Raw genomic sequence first — 18860 nt, 5'->3', positions numbered from 1 at the left:
AAACAAAAATGGTGGCCTAGGAGCATTCCAGGGCAGGGTCAACATTTACATGAGTAAGTTTTATAAGCAATTTACGTTTGCAGATTTGGCAACTAAAGGTGCATCGTCCTTTTGTGTTTTCAAACATGATTTATGTTCTGTCTGCTGTGTCATTCCTACGTACAGTAGTTTACATGGACATACTATACAGTATACCACATGGGTGGTTTTACATGTAAATTCTGAAGAAGATACAATGTTACAACCTTGAATCAAATGATTTTCTGTGTCAGGAAGCTTTTGTTGACATAGAAGGCAATTGCATGTATGTGTCACTGACATCTCTAAGATGGGATTGAAGTTTCTGGAGTGTACTACTTGGTCTCTAATATTCTGGGCTCGTGAGTATGAGTATGCAATGCGTAATATATATAGAAACTTAGAAATGACGGCAGAAGAAGACCAAACGGTCCATCCAGTCTGCCCAGCAAGCTTTCACACTTATTTTTTTTTATACTTATCTGTTACTCTTGTCCCTTGTAAGTAACTTTTTGGTTCTATTTCCCTTCCACCCCCACCATCGATGTAGTTAACAGTGCTGCAGCTGCACCTAAGTGAAGTATCTAGCTAATTGGTTAGGGGTAGCAGTGCTGGAGCTGCATTTAAGTGAAGTATCTAGCTAATTGGTTAGGGGTAGTAACTGCAGTCATAGCAAGCTACTCCCACACATGTTTATCCAGCATGTGCAATTCAGTCCTTGTTGGTTGTTGTCCAAATATAAATCATCTTTTCAACATTCCCCCTGCTGTTGAAGCAGAGAACTATGCTGGATATCATTGAAAGTGAAGTATCAGGCTTATTTGGTTTGAGGTAGTAACCGCCGTATCAAGCAAGCTACTCCCCTGCTTTTTTGTGGATGCAAATCCTTTTTTTCACATTTCCTCTTGCCGTTGAAGCATAGAGCAATGTTGGAGTCGCATTAACCGTGTGTATGTTTATTGAATAAGGATATTAATCTCCAGGTAGTAGCCATCATTCCCCCCGCAAGCTGCCCCCATGCCTCTTCACTTCATTCACATCCTCTAGACTTTATGGATCCACAGTGTTTATCCCATGCCTCTTTGAAATCCTTCACAGTTTTGGTCTTCACCACTTCCTCCGGAAGGGCGTTCCAGGCATCCACCACCCTCTCCATAAAGAAATACTTCCTGACATTGGTTCTGAGTCTTCCTCCCTGGAGTTTTAAATCGTGACCCCTGGTTCGGCTGATTTTTTGCAACGGAAAAGGTTTGTCTTTGTCTTTGGATCATTAAAACCTTTCAAGTATCTGAAAGTCTGTATCATATCACCTCTGCTCCTCCTTTCCTCCAGGGTGTACATATTTAGATTCTTCAATCTCTCCTCATAAGTCATTTGATGAAGACCCTCCACCTTTTTGGTCGCCCTTCTCTGGACCACCTCCATCCTGTCTCTGTCCCTTCAGAGATACGGTCTCCAGAACTGAACACAGTACTCCAGGTGAGGCCTCACCAAGGACCTGTACAAGGAGATATTCCCTTTTCTTACTCGATATTCCTCTCTCTATGCAGCCCAGCATTCTTCTGGCTTTAGCTATCGTCTTGTCACATTGTTTCGCCGACTTCAGATCGTTAGACACTATCACCCCCAGGTCTCTCTCCTGCTTCGTGCACATCAGCCCTTCTCCCCCCATCAAATACAGTTCTTTCGGATTTCCACACCCCATATGCATGACTCTGCACTTCTTGGCGTTGAATCTCAGCTGCCATATCTTCGACCACTCTTCCAGTTTCCTTAAATCCCGTCTCATTCTCTCCACTCCTTCCGGCGTGTCCACTCTGTTGCAGATCTTAGTGTCATCCGCAAAAAGGCAAACCTTACCTTCTATCTCATCCGCTATGTGGCTCACATAGATATTGAACAGGACCGGTCCCAACACCAACCCTTGCGGCACTCCGCTCAACACCACTCTCTCTTCAGAGTAAGTTCCATTCACCATCACACACTGTCTTCTATCCTTCAACCAGTTTGTAATCCAGGCCACCACCTTGGCACTCACTTCCAAGTTTCTCATTTTATTCACCAGTCTCCTGTGCGGGACTGTATCAAAGCTTTGCTGAAGTCCAAGTAGATGACATCGAGCGCTGTTCCTTGATCCAATTCCCTGGTTACCCAGTCAAAAAAGTCAGTCAGATTTGTCTGACAGGATCTTCCCCTGGTGAATCCATGCTGCCTCTGATCCAGCAATTCTCCCGACTGTAGATAATTCACTATTCTTTCTTTCAACAGCAACTCCATTACTTTTCCCACCACCGAGGTGAGGCTAACCGGTCTGTAGTTACCAGCTTCTTCTCTGTTCCCACTCTTGTGAAGCGGGACCACCACTGCTCTTCTCCAATCACTCGGCACCACTCCCGTTTCTAGGGATCTATTGAACAGGTCACACAGCAGACCCGCCAGCACATCTCTGAGCTCCCTCAGTATCCTGGGATGAACCTCATCAGGCCCCATGGCTTTGACCACTTTCAGTTTCCCCAGCTCTTCCCATACAATCTCTACTGTAAATGGAATTTCATCTACTCCATTCCCCTCCAGTTTCTTGTTAACTAGTGACGGTCCTTCTCCAGGGTCCTCTTTAGTGAACACAGAACTGAAGTATTTGTTAAATAGTTCTGCCATTTCTTTGTCTCTCTCCACACATTGATCCTTTTCACCTTTCAATTTCACTATACCACTTTGAACTTTTCTCCTTTCACTGATGTATCTGAAAAATGTTTTGTCACCTCTCTTTACCTCTTTGGCAATCCTTTCTTCCGCTTGACTTTTTGCCATCTTAATTACTTTCTTTGTCTCCCTCAGTTCTACCAGATATTCTTCTTTATGTTCCTCCCTTTGGGATCCCTTTGGTGTAGACAAAACTGGATGTACATCTTGCAGAGACCGCCAATGCTTTCTGATGATTCTATTTACAGCGGCTGCTAATGGAGAATGTCTCATGACTAATGTTCGGTGATTGGAGTCCTCCGAAGAGGAAGACCTCAAAAAAGGATTATCTCGATTATTGTATAGGGCTCTGCGGTATGCATTACGTACACAGGAGGGTATTTACTAATGAGACATTTAAGTTTTATACTTGCTGTTTTGCAGAGAAATAAAATGGGACTGAAAAGAGATTTTCTTGATTGAATACAGGTTGATTCCAGCCCCTGAAGCAGAAGTTTGCGAAACATGGTACCGTGTTGGGCCTGAAGTAACTTCAAAAAACGAGGAAGTAGTGCACTTTTTAATGCTCACAATTTTTGAAAAATACTTGAAAAAAATGCTTAAGAATACTAAAAGTGGACCTATGATTAAGTGTGCCCCTCTTATTTATCAATGCAGCATAAGGCAAGGCTCTGAAAGATAACAATTAAGGAGTTTATATGATGGTTCCATAAATCACAAAATTATATAAATTGAAATTTGGCGAATACATTTAATTCTGTGTATAAATAATTGAGCCAGTTGGGAGTCAGATAGAAGACCGGGTAAAGGAGTGAAGTGCAACCATTTTTGAAAAGTGGTTGACCACCATCCAGGTCACCGTGTTACCCTCCAAGGTGGGGAGATCCACTATGAAGTCCATGGAGATGTGTGTCCAGGGCTCCTTAGGGGCTGTTAGTGGCTGCAGTAAGCCCCAAGGTTTCCTCACCAGTGTCTTTTGTTACGCACAGGTGGGGCAAGAGTCGACATACGCTCGGATGTCCTTAACCTCTCAGGCCACCAGTAAAATTCTTGGAGAAGGGTCTGAGTCCAAGCCTGTCCAGGATGGCCGGCGACATGGGAGTTGTGCACCCAGGCTAGGACCTTGTTACGGAGTCTCTTTGGAACTACTATCTTACCCGGAGGGATGGCCTGGGTGGCAGAGAGGATGACGCAGGCTGGGTCTAGAATGTGTTGAGTTGGTTCCTCTTGAACCTCGGAAGAGAAGGAACGGGAGAGGGCATCCGCTCTTATATTCTTGCTGGCTGGTCGATAGCGGAATTCAAAATTGAAATGGGTGAAAAAGAGAGCCCAATGGGTTTAGCAAGGGTTAAGGCGTGGGCTTGTTGCAGATGTACTAGATTTTTGTGGTCCATGTAAACTGTGATACATTGTTGTGCCCCCTCCAGCCACTCTTTGAACACGAGCTTGATGGCTAGAAGCTCTTGGTCACCGATGGAATAATTTCATTCCGCCGGAGAGAACTTCTTCGAGAAAAAGGAGCAAGAGTGTAGAGTTCCAGCAAATTCGTGCTGGCTGAGAACCGCTCCTACTCCCTCGGAGGGGACATCTACCTCCACGATGAATGGAAATCTGGGGTCTATTTTTCCTGGCACTGAAGTCAGGCTCACTGGTCTATAGTTACCCGGATCGCTCCTGGAGTCTTTTTTAAATATTGGGGTTACATTGGCCACCCTCCAGTCTTCAGGTACAATGGATGATTTTAATGATAGGTTACAAATTTTAACTAATAGATCAGAAATTTCATTTTTAGTTCCTTCAGAACCCTAGGATGCATACCATCCGGTCCAGGTGATTTGCTACTCTTTAGTTTGTCAATCTGGCCTACTAGATCTTCCAGGTTCACAGTGATTTTGTTCAGTTCATCTGACTCATCACCCCTGAAAACCATCTCTGGAACTGGTATCTCCCCAACATCCTCATTAGTAAACACGGAGGCAAAGAATTCATTTAGTCTTTCTGCAATGGCCTTATCTTCCCTAAGAGCCCCTTTAACCCCTCAGTCATCTAGTGGTCCAACCGACTCCCTCACAGGTTACTTGCTTCAGATATATTTAGCCAAGTTTATACTATTCTCGTTGACCTCTATGCCCAACACCCGTTCGTAACTCCAGCCTACATTAGGCCCCATATCTGTTACTTTATGTTGTTAACCCCTTTTATTTTTATCCAAGTTCAATTTACCTGTTTATTGTAAGACATCCTCTTGTCATGGTTATTGTTTAGAATGTAAACCGACTTGATTAGTAATTCTGTTACTGGAAAATCGGTATATAAAAGTGCTAAATAATAAATAAATAAAATGCTCTTTCGTGTGTTATCTAACTATCCTTTTATGCATCGTTCATTATAATTTTCCTTTCTCAGTTACCTGTAAACCGACATGATGTGTCCTACGAATGCCGGTATATAAAAGCTTTAAATAAATAAAATAAATAAATAAATATTTTTAAAAGTTTTATTATGAGTTTTTGCCTCTATGGCCAACTTCATTTCAAATTCTCTCTTCGCCTGTCTTATCAACGTTTTACACTTAACTTGACAATGCTTATGCTTTTTCCTATTTTCTTCAGATGGATCCTTCTTCCCCATTTTTGAAGGATTTTTTTTGGCTAAAATAGCCTCTTTCACCTCACCTTTTAACCATGACGGTAATCGTTTTGCCTTCTTTCCACCTTTCTTAATGCATGGAATACATATGGACTGCGCCTCTAGGATTGTATTTTTAAACAATGTCCAAGCCTGTTGAACACTTTTAACCTTTGCAGCTGCACCTTTCAGTTTTTTTCTAACTATTTTCCTCATTTTATCAAAGTTTCCCTTTTGAAAGTTTAGTGTTAGAGCTGCAGATTTACTTATTGTCCCCCTTCCAGTTATTAGTTTAAATTTGATCATGTTATGATCACTGTTGCCAAGTGGCCCCACCACCGTTACCTCTCTCACCAAATCCTGCGTTCCACTAAGAATTAAATCTAAAATAGCTTCCTCTCTTGTTGGTTCCTGAACCAATTGCTCCATGAAGCAGTCATTTCTTACATCCAGGAACTTTATGTCTCTAGCAAGTCCTGATGTTACATTTACCCAGTCAATATTATTTACGAAAACGCCGAGAATCCCTAAAATGAGCTCATGAAGGAAAAACCTTCTTACTCGGCTTCCTATCTTCTGGCAACCTATTGCCCTTAGTCTCCCCCAATAGCTTCACCAACTGGTCCAAATCCTCCCCAAACAGGAGATTTCCCTTGAAGGGGAGATTACAGAGTTGTGCCTTACAGGACAAGTCCACCAACCAGTTCCGTAACCATAAAAGCCTGTGAGCCGCCACAGAGGAAACCAAACTACGCGCAGAGGTGCGAACCAAATCACAGAGAGCACCAGCCACATAAGCCACTCCCGCCTCAAGGCGGGCCGCTTGCAAGGGCAAAATGTCGCCTGCTGCTACCGCCTCTGCAACCTTCTGGACCCAACACAGACAGGCACGCTGTATTATGCTGGCACTCACCGCCATGCGCAGGCCGAGTGCAGAGACCTCAATCAAATGCTTCAACTGAATTTCCAGTTTGCGGTCCTGCATGGCTTTCAAAGCAGCCGCCCCAGCCACAGAGATTGTTGTCTTCTTGGTGACTGCCGAAACTGCGGCATTCACCCGCGGCACTTTCAGAAGGTCCACGGTCTCCAGAGAGAGGGGGTACATTTTTGCCATTGCTCGGCCTACTTTCAAGCCGGAATCAGGAGAGTCCCACTCCCCTGTCACCAACTTCCTCATCTTCTTGGGAAAGGTGGTTGTCGGTCCTCACAGAACATCGAGCACCGGATTGAAGCCCTCACTATCCGGACTCTTCCTGAGAGACCTTGACCCTCAACTCTTCTAAAATTTGGGGAATCAATAGGCGGAGCTCCCCCAGCTTGAACAGCTGGATAACTCGAGGGTCATCCCCCTCTGGGATTGGGAATCCATCCAAGGCCACCTTGCAGCACCCCCAAAGCGTCCCCGCTGGAGGCCGGGTCACCCCGTGCATGACGGAGACCCAGGGGCTGCAGGGAATCCTGAGGATCCTGAGAAGAACGTTTGGATCCCCGCTGGACAGGTCCGCTGACCGCTCCGCTGTCCTTTTAATTCCGGATCTTTCATTGGCCAAAAAGGCCTGATGAAGAAGCAGCACAAATTCAGGAGAGAAGTCTACAGGCTCCCCCACCCCCTGCAGGCGCTCGGGCTGTACAGCTCATCCGGAGGCATGCAAACCAGCTCCATAGGGGAAAGGGGGGGGGAGGGGAATCCCCCCCCCCCGGCACCACGAAGTCAGAATCCTCGACTTCCGAAGCAGAGGCAGGAAGCTCGGCTGAATGGAGGCCTAGCCTAACTGAGTGGCCCCCTCCCCTCCCGGCCCACAGTTAACACAGAGAGAGCACAAATCCAACCTGCCCCCTGCCGCGTCACATGCGTGGCAGGCGACCATCTTGGATTTTGACGCCATGCGGTGAACCGCGGGAGAGCTCCGACGAAAGCGGCACCCGCCAAAAAGGAGCCTGTGGACCAAGGCACCAGGGCCCGCAGCTGCCTGCACCGAAAGCGTCAAATCACACCGCGGGACGTGAGATTGAACCAGCGTGCACCCTGAAAGAGCAGAGGGAGCCCCCTCCCTTCAGGAAGCTATCGCGTCTGATGTCGCACCCGCCTGGAGCCCCAGACACTGACCGTTCTCCTCCTCAGGCCACAGTACCCACACTGTCCCGGTCGGGCCCTGACTAAGTCCAGAGGCCACCCTGAGGAACTTCTTAGGTTCTGATGAAATCACTTTTCTTTTCTTTTTCTTTTTTTTTAAATAAAAACTTTAGCCAACCTCAGCAGGACCAGAGGAAACCGGGAACAGCTTTGGAGGCCAAGGGAACCAGAAGCCTCTGGTTATCAGGCCCTCCGGCAGGGTGCAGGCAAAACACAGTCAGGTTTATTTAACTCCCCAGGGCTCCTCTGGAGGAATGGCCCGCAACGGTGCCTAACACCTCAGGGAGCAACATCTCAGCTCAGCTAAACTAACTACACTTTTTTTTTTTTGTTAAACTAAACCCTAGACTGCAGGTTTGCATCTCTATCATCTGCTGGAGTCAGAGAGACACTGAGGGACTGCAGGGGGTGCTCTCTCTCTCTTATGTAGCAGTGCCCAAAGTTCTAATTGTTCTCTGACTCCATCTGCTGGTAGGGATGCACAATCCCCTGGTCTGGAATGAACTGAGTATGTACAGGAACCACTCTTAGCAACACTGGCTTCCCACCCCCCCCCCCCCCCCCCCCTTCCACCAGCCAGCAACTCAATCTGCCCAGTACGAGCCACAACTCAATGTTCGTTAAGTAACTCACCCCCCAGGGCATCGCCAGCAGCTCAGTGAATGACTGAAGACCAAACTGCAAGCATTAAACCCTCCCGTGACCCACCCAGACCTCCTGACACTCTCTGCTTCCTTGCCATCATAGATGGGATTTCCCTTCCTACAGTGGTCAAGCTTTAGTGGGGATGGAGGGTAGGGAGTAGTCCAGGAGGATGGGGGGATTGGGTAAAGGTGGGGGTACCAGAATACTAGGGGCTTGTTGCCATGTTAAGGATGGCTCCTGAGTATTTCGGCTTATGACCTGTCTTATTCAGGAAAGCTTTTTTCACCTGATAGATGTGCTGCCAAAGTAATATATATATATATATATATATATATATATATATATATATATATATATATATATATATATATATATATATGGGGCAATAATCAGAGGCAAAACAGAGGTCAATATTCAATGAGCCAGTGAGTGGAAGAGTTATCCAGGTTAAGTTACCTGGATATTCAGCAGAACTTACCCTGGGTAATAAGTGTTCTGCTGAATATACCCAGATACAATTATCCAGGCTGTTTTAGGACAGGGATTTTTCCATTCCAATTTACCCTGCTAATTGTATTTGGCTGAAACCTAATACCACACTCACCGTCTAAGATTTAACTACACCCCTGGAACTCCCCCATCACCACTTCTTTTTATTGTTTTAAATATTTGCATTATTCAAGAGTAATTGCAGTATCACATACCAAATGAGCAGTCAAGTATGAAAACAATAATAAAATGCAACCAAAGTTTCAGAAACAATAGCCTCCTAAGCATTTTTCACAATAGAATAACCCATCAACCACTCCATCCAGATATACAGTCATATCAGCCACTCTCACTCCGTCACTCTCACTCTCACACCATCACTCTCACACCGTCACTCATCCCATATTCCTCCTGCCACAAAGGACAGAAGATTTCATCTGCACAGGCAAGATACTACAAAAGCTATGCCACAAGTGCAAGATGCCCTGCTGTATAATAGACAAATACAGAAAATCATTATAAAAATAGTTTACCATCAACTGTTCCCACAAAGAGAGAGAAAGCTGAACAGTCTCCACCCAAGCCTTCAAAATGGCTATTTTCTGGCTAGCATGAAAGCGAGATACAAAACACGCGTTTCCCATCCATTGGCAAGGGTATCAACTAGACCGCAACCAAGAAGTCGATCTCAATTCTGGACACCATAAAACCATGCATACACATACCAGGCTCCCGCTGGCATTTGTGTCAAATAAGTGATAATCATTCCCTCTCACTCTATCAAGGAAAGCCCTTTTTAACTTTTTAAACGGTGTCAGTTTAGAAAGGGAAGTAAACCATCATCATCTACCTCCCTTCTCAGGCCCTTAGACCATTTATCAGCTGGTGTAGCTAAAGAAGAACCTTTACATTACCCCTCAACATTTTATACAGTCTTGTTAAGTGTTTTAGAGACATTCTGAATTGAGTCACCTAAGCCTCCCATCAGTGAACCCTTAGTAACATGCTTTAAGGAAGTGAATATGAAATGTCTTGCTTGCAGGTAGCTGTAAAATTGAATATTTGGGATATTCCACTTGTCCTTTAATACCTGAGACCACTTCTGACGTGCCAGACCGCACAAGATCCCATTCTGAACTTAAACCCTTAATCTTCTATAAATGAAAGATTGCAGACTCCTGCCCCGGTGAAACTGGATGCGATTCACAAATTGGAGAAAGGGGGACAGATGTGGCCACGACCTAAATGCTTGTACCTATCTCCAAGCTTCAACAAGAGAAAGAAGCATAGGACTCACAGGAACTCGTGGGGGTCCACAAAACTTTCTTATAGTCTTAAAAAAAAAACGGAACCAAGGATGCATCACTAGCTTCCGTCTCCAATAACGGGATAAGAGCACACTTACTGAGAACCGGCAAGAGATCGGCACTCAATCTCATCTGACTGCCATACTGTACCATCACTAATCTGGCAGCCTCACTCCTTCCATACCAGTTTAGCATAATTAATGATAAACAGTTTACCCTTCCACAAAAATTGTATTAAAGCAGCCTAAAAAATATGATGGTCACGCTGCTTTACCCAACAGGGAATCGTCTGCAATGGGTACAAAACATTGGGCAACGCTTACCGTCCTGAACAAGGTGCAACTGCCAAACAAGGGCAAATCTTGCCTCTTCCCTAACAGTAACTGCACTTTAACAATAACCAGTGTAAGTCACAGATCTGCTGACAGCAAGACAGACAGGGAAAAAGGAAGCCTTGCAATGCACCTGTGAGATAAAGATTCATCGAAAGGAAGAGCAATGGACTTTGAATAATTAATATGTAAAGCAGAGAATACCCCAAACTTAATGTACAAAAAACCATGTCACCTGCAAAGAGGCATATCCCTTAACTGCCACGTCCTGAAACTGCTGGGAACTGCGCAATTTAATCGCCAACGGCTCCAAAACCAACAAAATTAATAAAGGTGACGGCAGGGAATCTGAAAGATGGTCATTTACCAAAATCTCCGCACTGGGTGCTGCACAGTGTCAGGAGTCCACAAAAAAAAAAAAAAGAGGCCACAAAAGCCATATTCGGGCAACACCTGGAACCAATCAGACCAGTTCCCTTGTCAAAGGCTCTCCCTGTCCCTGCATCAGATCTTGTACACCATCAAGCGTGGACAGGACTCCAGGCACCTCAGCCACGGAAATCCTGTTTTGAAGAAAGCCAACTTGGTCAGACGTGAGTAGAGAGGGAATCACGCAGCTGAGTCTGTTTGCCAAAACAGAAGGGAAAAGCTTCACCTTGGTACCGAGAAGAGGGATTGGAGGGATGGACTCCAGCAGAGCAGGGTCCCTGTACTGAAGGCCCTGTTCACATAGCAGCTGAAAAAAAAAAAGCAGTTCTGCAGTCGTGGCTTCTGCAAACAGTGACGTCAGTGGGGAACCAGCAGCAGCCGACCCACACTTCTGTAACATTCATTTCCTAAGCTTTAGCAATTTTATATGCGCCAAGATTTCCATCTCTGAAACAGGTCCCCATCCAAATAAGTGTTTCTGAGGGAGTCGTAAATTAGGAAAGAAAGAGGACAGAATCCAGAAGCAGGCTGCTTAGCAGAGAAATGTTTCCAAAAGTCTGCAAATACCTGTGAGACGTCTGACAGCTTGGGCATTACCTGTTCCTCTAAATATATATATGTATGTGTGTGTGTGTATGTATGTATGTGTATGTATGTGTGTGTGTGTGTATGTATGTGTGTGTATGTATGTATGTATGTATGTATGTATGTGTGTGTATGTATGTATGTATGTATGTATGTATGTGTGTGTGTGTATCTATCATGTTTACTTTTCTCAGCATGTACCAATCGTGCCAGTAGTCACCCACCTTGTCTCCCAGTCTCTGCTAGTTACATTTATGATAAATAGATTATATAGAGCAGAGAGGTGCTTCCCTTACCTGAGTAGCATGGAGTGTATAGGAAAATTGGTTCTTACCTGTTCATTTTCGTTCCTGTAGTACCACGGATCAGTCCACGTGCTGGACAGGAGGCTCAGCCCCCACGGTCTGGACTGATCCGGGGGTTCGTACAGGGAACTGCAGTAATATCTTAGGTTAAGCTCAGAATAGCTGAGTCCCAACGCCCGAGGCAGTGCCCCCTTCTCTATCTCCCACTCCCTGCTCAGCAGCAGGAGCCCCTCTCTTTCCTCCAACCCCACCGTCCAACAGTAATGCCCTCTGGTTTGCCCCCCTGCACCCTGGCTGCACTTCTCCTCCCACTTTTCTCTCTCCGAGCGTTCCCCAGGCCACAATACTAACATCCTATTTTGTATTTATTTATTTATTTATAGCCGTTTGATACTCTGCCTTTTTGCAAGAGTGGCCTCAGGACGGATTCCAACAAATTCACATTGAAGAGAGGAGTTTGAAGAACCTTCAGTCAGAATGAGAAATTAGAGCAGCACTGGGAGCCAGGACTGGAAACCCCTGACCGTAGATTGTAAAGTCCGTGACTGGGAATTCAGGGGGTTAGGCTGGGAGATTGAGGGGCATCATTTCCAGTCCCTGCAGCGGCCTCGCCCCCCGTCCTCCTAGGAGCCACTGATGATGCCCCCTTGGGCAGACGTCGCTCACTCTCCCCAGGGCAGACCTGGCACCTCCGACAGAGATCATGAAAAGGGCGGCGTCCCTACCTGCCAGCAGGCAAGGCCCCTTCACCAGCATCTCAAAGCTGAACTCGTATCTGCAGGGGTTGGACGGTTCTTCTGTGAACGCTGCCAAGATGGTGCTGGGCACTAGTGAGTCCAGCGAGGGGGCTGCCTTCAGGCTCCCCCCGCCTCCAAAACAGCTGGTAGGGCTGGAAGAGAACCAAAAGAAGAGGAAGTGAGCCCTCAGCACCACCTGAGGACAGCGAGTGGTACCTCTCCCCCCCCCCCCCCCCCCCCCCAACTACTCTCCACAGAGCCAGAGCACTCCCATCACCAGCATCCCCCCCCCCCCCCCCTCCAGCAGCACTATAGCCATTGTTCTTCACTGATCCCCCACCACTACCATGAGCACAGAGGGTGCCTCTGCTGGGTATGGGGCACCACCAAGGCGGTCAAACAGCCATGTCCCAGTCTTTGGGGAAGGGGGAGAAGCACTCTTGGAATTAGTAGAGAGAGAACTTCCCTTCTCCAACTCTTACCAGCTACACATGGTGAAACCAGGGCTAAAACTGACCTTGATCATAGCCACTCCCCTAAAACAAACTGTACTCCTCCAAACTGAGTCCTCTCCCAGCAGGAGGCACTGTAGGGAATGGTGCACGAGCACTGAGTGAGTTTATAGCTCCTGCAGTTCCAGCCTCTCCCAGCAGGAGGCACTCTCCACTCCCTCCAAAGTCGCTACACTCTTCCTCCTCCTACCTGTTTAGTGTTCCCCACATCCTTCTCTCCTCTATACCCAGAAAATCTACACAGTCTCCTAGCCAGTGCTTGTGCACATTTCCTACAGTGCCTCCTGCTGGGAGAGGCTGGAACTGCAGGAACTATAAACTCAACAGTGCTTGTGCATCATTCCCTACAGTGCCTCCTGCTGGGAGAGGCTGGAACTGCAGGAACTATAAACTCAACAGTGCTTGTGCACCATTCCCTACAGTGCCTCCTGCTAGGAGAGGCTGGAACTGCAGGCGCTATAAACAGTGCTTGTGCACCATTCCCTACAGTGCCTCCTGCTGGGAGAGGCTGGAACTGCAGGAGCTATAAACTCACTCAGTGCTCGTGCACCATTCCCTACAGTGCCTCCTGCTGGGAGAGGCTGAAACTGCAGGAGCTATAAACACAGTGCTTGTGCACCATTCCCTACAGTGCCTCCTGCTGTGAAGGGCTAGGATTGCAAGAGCTGCGAACTCCCCCACAGCTAGCACCCCTACTGTCCATCCTTATAAATGTGGAAATAAGAGATGGGGTTGGAAACTACAGATCAGTTCATCAATTCTTGGGTCTGGCTCTAGTACTAAAGAAAATCCGGCAAGTTCCAAGATCTGAGGCACCCTGACTTTCCTGCAGGTCATAGATCTGATCAATTTCTTTCATAGAGATTAGATCAGTGGGTGTGCTGGATATGCTGTACTTAGATTTCTGCAAAGCCTTTGCTATTAGTTCATGTAGAAGGAAAGCAGCGGGGTCATGGGATTAGATGTGGGAAGTTGGTTAGACAGTAGCCATGTGATCAGTAAGAGAGAAGGATGATAACAAAGTTCACGCAAGAGAGGGGAAGTGATTAGTGTACGCTCTGAACTCACTTCTAGTCAGTACTTTCATAAGGAAATCAGAGGTGGTTACTAAAATGCCGAAGAGCCTGGCATGTGACAGTAAAGAACTGAAATGAATAGTCAGGTGGGAATTCCACTAGTTGGGCATAGCTGGGTAGTGAAGAATAAGAGAGAAGCAAACCGCTTGTTTCAGCAGTGCCCATGCTAGCTGAGTGCTGGGCCTTGGAGTCTCTGAAAAATTAGCCATGGAGCTGTGTGACCCCTGCCTTCCCAAATAATAACAGGAGAGGAGCCACAGAAGGGAGAATATGGGGGGGAGAGGAATGGATAAGACAGCTCCAACACCCTGTGTACACTGGAGATGGAGGGGAGGAGAGGAGGGATGAGGCAGATTCAGTATCTTGTGTATACTAGAGAAGGGAGAGGAGAGATAAGGCAGACTCAGTACCCTGTGTATACTAGAGAAGGGGAGAGGAGAGATAAGGCAGATTCAGTACCCTGTGTATACTAGAGAAGGGAGAGGAGAGATAAGGCAGATTCAGTACCCTGTGTATACTAGAGAAGGGGGAGGAGGGATAAGGCAGATTCAGTACCCTGTGTATACTAGAGAAGGGGAGAAGAGAGATAAGGCAGATTCAGTACCCTGTGTATACTAGAGAAGGGGAGAGGAGGGATAAGACACATTCAGTACCCTGTGTATACTAGAGAAGGGGGAGGAGGGATAAGGCAGATTCAGTACCCTGTGTATATACTAGAGAAGAGGAGAGGAGAGATAAGGCAGATTCAGTACCCTGTGTATACTAGAGAAGGGGAGAGGAGAGATAAGGCAGACTCAGTATCCTGTGTATACTAGAGAAGGGAAGAGGAGAGATAAGGCAGATTCAGTACCCTGTGTATACTAGAGAAGGGGAGAGGAGGGATAAGACACATTCAGTACCCTGTGTATACTAGAGAAGGGGAGAGGAGGGATAAGGCAGATTCAGTACTCTGTGTATACTAGAGAAGGGGAGAGGAGAGATAAGGCAGATTCAGTACTCTGTGTATACTAGAGAAGGGGAGAGGAGAGATATGGCAGATTCAGTATCTTGTGTATACTAGAGAAGGGGAGAGGAGGGATAAGGCAGATTCAGTACTCTGTGTGTAGTGGGTGGGGGGAGAGGAGGGATAAGGCAGATTCAGTACTCTGTGTGTAGTGGGTGGGGGGAAAGGAGGGATTAAGGCAGATTCAGTACTCTGTGTGTAGTGGGGGGGGGGGAGAGAGGAGGGATAAGGCAGATTCAGTACTCTGTGTGTAGTGGGGGGGGGGGAGAGGAGGGATAAGGCAGATTCAGCACTCTATGTATACTGGAAAGGAAAGGGAGATTCAGCAGCTTGTGCCTTAAAGGAAAATTGGTTCTTACCCGCTAATTTTCATTCCTCTAATACCACGGATCATTCCAGACTCCTGGGTTTATGCATCTGTGCCAGCAGATGGAGACAGAGAAAGTTTAACTGACACTGCTTGATAAACACTGGTGCCACCTGCAGTTCATCAGTATTGATAGGTACCCAAGCACAAAAACTCACTTGCAGATACTTGTAAAACTTGCAAAAACTTACAAAAGACTTGAAAACACTTGTTAAAGCTCTGAATAATCTGCATAGCAAAAAGAGCACAGCCAAGCAGAAGACAGGCGAAGAGAGAATTTGAAATGAAGTTGGCCATAGAGGCAAAAACTCATAATAAAAACTTTTAAAAATATATCCAAAGCAAGAAACCTATGAGGGAGTCGGTTGGACCATTAGATGACCGAGGGGTTAAAGGGGCTCTTAGGGAACATAAGGCCATTACAGAAAGACTAAATGAATTCTTTGCTTCCGTGTTTACTAATGAGGATGTTGGGGAGACACTAGTTCCAGAGATGGTTTTCAGGGGTGATGAGTCAGATGAATTGAACAAAATCACTGTGAACCTGGAAGATGTAGTAGGCCAGATTGACAAACTAAAGAGTAGCAAATCACCTGGACCAGATGGTATGCATCCTAGAGTACTGAAGGAACTCAAAAATGAAATTTCTGATCTATTAGTTAAAATTTGTAACCTATCAATTGTACCTGAAGACTGGAGGGTGGCTAATGTAACCCCAAAATTTAAAAAAGACTCCAGGGGCAATCCGGGTAACTATAGACCAGTGAGCCTGACTTCAGTGCCGGGAAAAATAGTGGAAACTATTCTCAAGATCAAAATCGTAGAGCATATAGAAAGACATGATTTAATGGGACACAGTCAACATGGATTTACCCAAGGGAAGTCTTGCCTAACAAATCTGCTTCATTTTTTTGAAGGGGTTAATAAACATGTGGATAAAGGTGAACCAGTAGATGTAGTGTATTTGGATTTTCAGAAGGCGTTTGACAAAGTATCTCATGAGAGGCTTCTACGAAAACTAAAAAGTCATGGGATAAGAGGCGATGTCCTTTCGTGGATTACAAACTGGTTAAAAGACAGGAAACAGAGAGTAGGATTAAATGGTCAATTTTCTCAGTGGAAAAGAGTAAACAGTGGAGTGCCTCAGGAATCTGTTCTTGGACCGGTGCTTTTCAATATATATATAAATGATATGGAAAGGAATATGACGAGTGAGGTTATCAAGTTTTCAGATGATACAAAATTATTCAGAGTAGTTAAATCACAAGCAGACTGTGATACATTACAGGAGGACCTTGCAAGACTGGAAGATTGGGCATCCAGATGGCAGATGAAATTTAATGTGGAAAACTGCAAGGTGTTGCATATAGGGAAAAATAACCCTTGCTGTAGTTACACTATGTTAGGTACCATATTAGGAGCTACCACCCAGGAAAAAGATCTAGGCATCATAGTGGATAATACTTTAAAATCGTCGGCTCAGTGTCCTGCAGCAGTCAAAAAAGCAAACAGAATGTTAGGAATTATTAGGAAGGGAATGGTTAATAGAACGGAAAATGTCATAATGCCTCTGTATCACTCCATGGTGAGACCGCACCTTGAATACTGTGTACAGTTCTGGTTGCCGCATCTCAGAAAAGATATAGTTGCTATGGAGAAGGTACAGAGAAGGGCAACCAAAATGATAAAGGGGATGGAACAGCTCCCTATGAGGAAAGCTGAAGAGGTTAGGGCTGTTCAGCTTGGAGAAGAGATGGCTGAGGGGGATATGATAGAGGTCTTTAAGATCATGAGAGGTCTTGAATGAGTAGATGTGACTCGATTATTTACACTTTCAAATAATAGAAGGACTAGGGGGCATTCCATGAAGTTAACAAGTAGCATATTTAAGACTAATCGGAGAAAATTCTTTTTCACTCAACACACAATAAAGCTCTGGAATTTGTTGCCAGAGGATGTGGTTAGTGAAGTTAGTGTAGCTGGGTTCAAAAAAGGTTTGGATAAGTTCTTGGAGGAGAAGTCCATTAACGGCTATTAATCAAGTTTACTTAGGGAATAGCCACTGCTATTAATTGCATCAGTAGCATGGGATCTTCTTAGTGTTTGGATAATTGCCAGGTTCTTGTGGCCTGGTTTGGCCTCTGTTGGAAACAGGATGCTGGGCTTGATGGACCCTTGGTCTGACCCAGCATGGCAATTTCTTATGTTCTTAAGATTCTCCGCCTTCATCAAGCGGGAGGCACTCTGGACTGATCCGTGGTACTACAGGAACGAAAATTAGCAGGTAAGAACCAATTTTCCTTTCCCTGTACGTACCCAGATCATTTCAGACTCCTGGGATATACAAAAGCCCTCTAGCCAGGGTGGGGCCTGTAGAGTCCCGCTCGCAAACACTCTCGCCGAAAGAATGAGTTTCTGAGAACCATGAACCTCAGATAAAGCAGGTGATCCCGACAAATGGGGATATGAAGATACGCCTCCGTTAGATCCAAGGAAGCTAGGAATTCCTGACTGCGAACTGCAACAATCACCGACCTTAGAGTTTCCATGCAAAATCCCGGGACTTTCAGCGCTGCATTTACTCTTTCTAGGTCCATAATAGGCCAAAAAGTGCCCTCCTTTTTGGGAACCACGAAATAATCGGTTTACTGCCCTTTGCCCCATTCTTCCGGGAGAACCTGCACCATGGCTTCTAAATCCTGCAATCTGTCCAAGGTCTCTCGAACTGTGTGTCACTTTGTCAACAAACCACAAGGGGAGACCAAAAAGAGGTCGCAGACGGGACGAGCAAATTCTAAAGCGTAACCATCTCTTCTGATCAAGAGGATCCACTGATCCTGAGTGAGACTGGCCCACTCCTCGTAGAAAAGCGCTATATGCCCCCCTAAGAAGGGAATGAAGGAGTGGGACAGCCTTGCCTCATTGGGAGGATATTGCTTCCAGAGCCCCATCTCCAGAGAGGACTCTAAAGGGCCTCTGAGCTCCCCGAAAATCTGCCCCAGGACTGACCATGGCCCGCAGACTGCTTCTGCATGGTCACTGCCCCCCTCACGTATCGAGGCCTTCTGCCTTCATGGAAACGGGCCCGAGACTGAAAGGTCTGGACTTAGGCCTATCCTTTGGCAACTTGTGGACCTTGTTGTCCCCTAACTGTTTTACCAACTGCTCAAGGTCCTCTCCAAACAAAAGACGACCCTTAAACGGCAGGGAACTCAACTGAGATTTGGACGAAACATCCGCCAACCAGTGCTGCAACCACAATAATCTCCTGGCCGACACCACAGAAGCCATGAAGAGGCCCGCACTAAGTCATACAATGTGTGAGCTATGTAGGCCACTGAAGCCTCCAAATGCTCCACAAGACCAGCTTGGTCCCCTTGCAGCTGCTGCACCCAATGCAAGCATGCCTGCTGCATAAAGCTGGAGCAAATAGCCGCCCAAAGGCTCAAAGCAGAAACCTCAAAGATCCGCTTGAGATGAATCTCCAGCTTATGGTCTTGGACATCCTTTAAAGCCATGGCCCCCGCCACCAGAATAGTCGTCTTCTTGGTGACAGCTGATACCGTAGCATCCATCTTCAGCATAACGAA

The 18860-nt window shown here is 46.1% G+C and overlaps 1 protein-coding gene across 1 annotated transcript in view; it reads right to left on the bottom strand.

Annotated features, from left to right (window-relative positions):
- LOC115081976 (von Willebrand factor A domain-containing protein 5B2-like) overlaps window positions 1-18860 on the bottom strand; it is a 269330-nt gene that overhangs the window by 157753 nt on the left and 92717 nt on the right. Inside the window, exon 10 of the mRNA XM_029586215.1 lies at window positions 12301-12464. Coding sequence (XP_029442075.1) covers window positions 12301-12464 — 164 coding nt within the window. The remainder of the gene's footprint in view (window positions 1-12300; window positions 12465-18860) is intronic.

The sequence above is a fragment of the Rhinatrema bivittatum genome, unplaced genomic scaffold (assembly GCF_901001135.1).
Source record: "Rhinatrema bivittatum unplaced genomic scaffold, aRhiBiv1.1, whole genome shotgun sequence".
NCBI classification, from domain to species: Eukaryota; Metazoa; Chordata; class Amphibia; order Gymnophiona; family Rhinatrematidae; genus Rhinatrema; species Rhinatrema bivittatum.
This window is presented reverse-complemented; position numbering and strand designations above follow the sequence as displayed.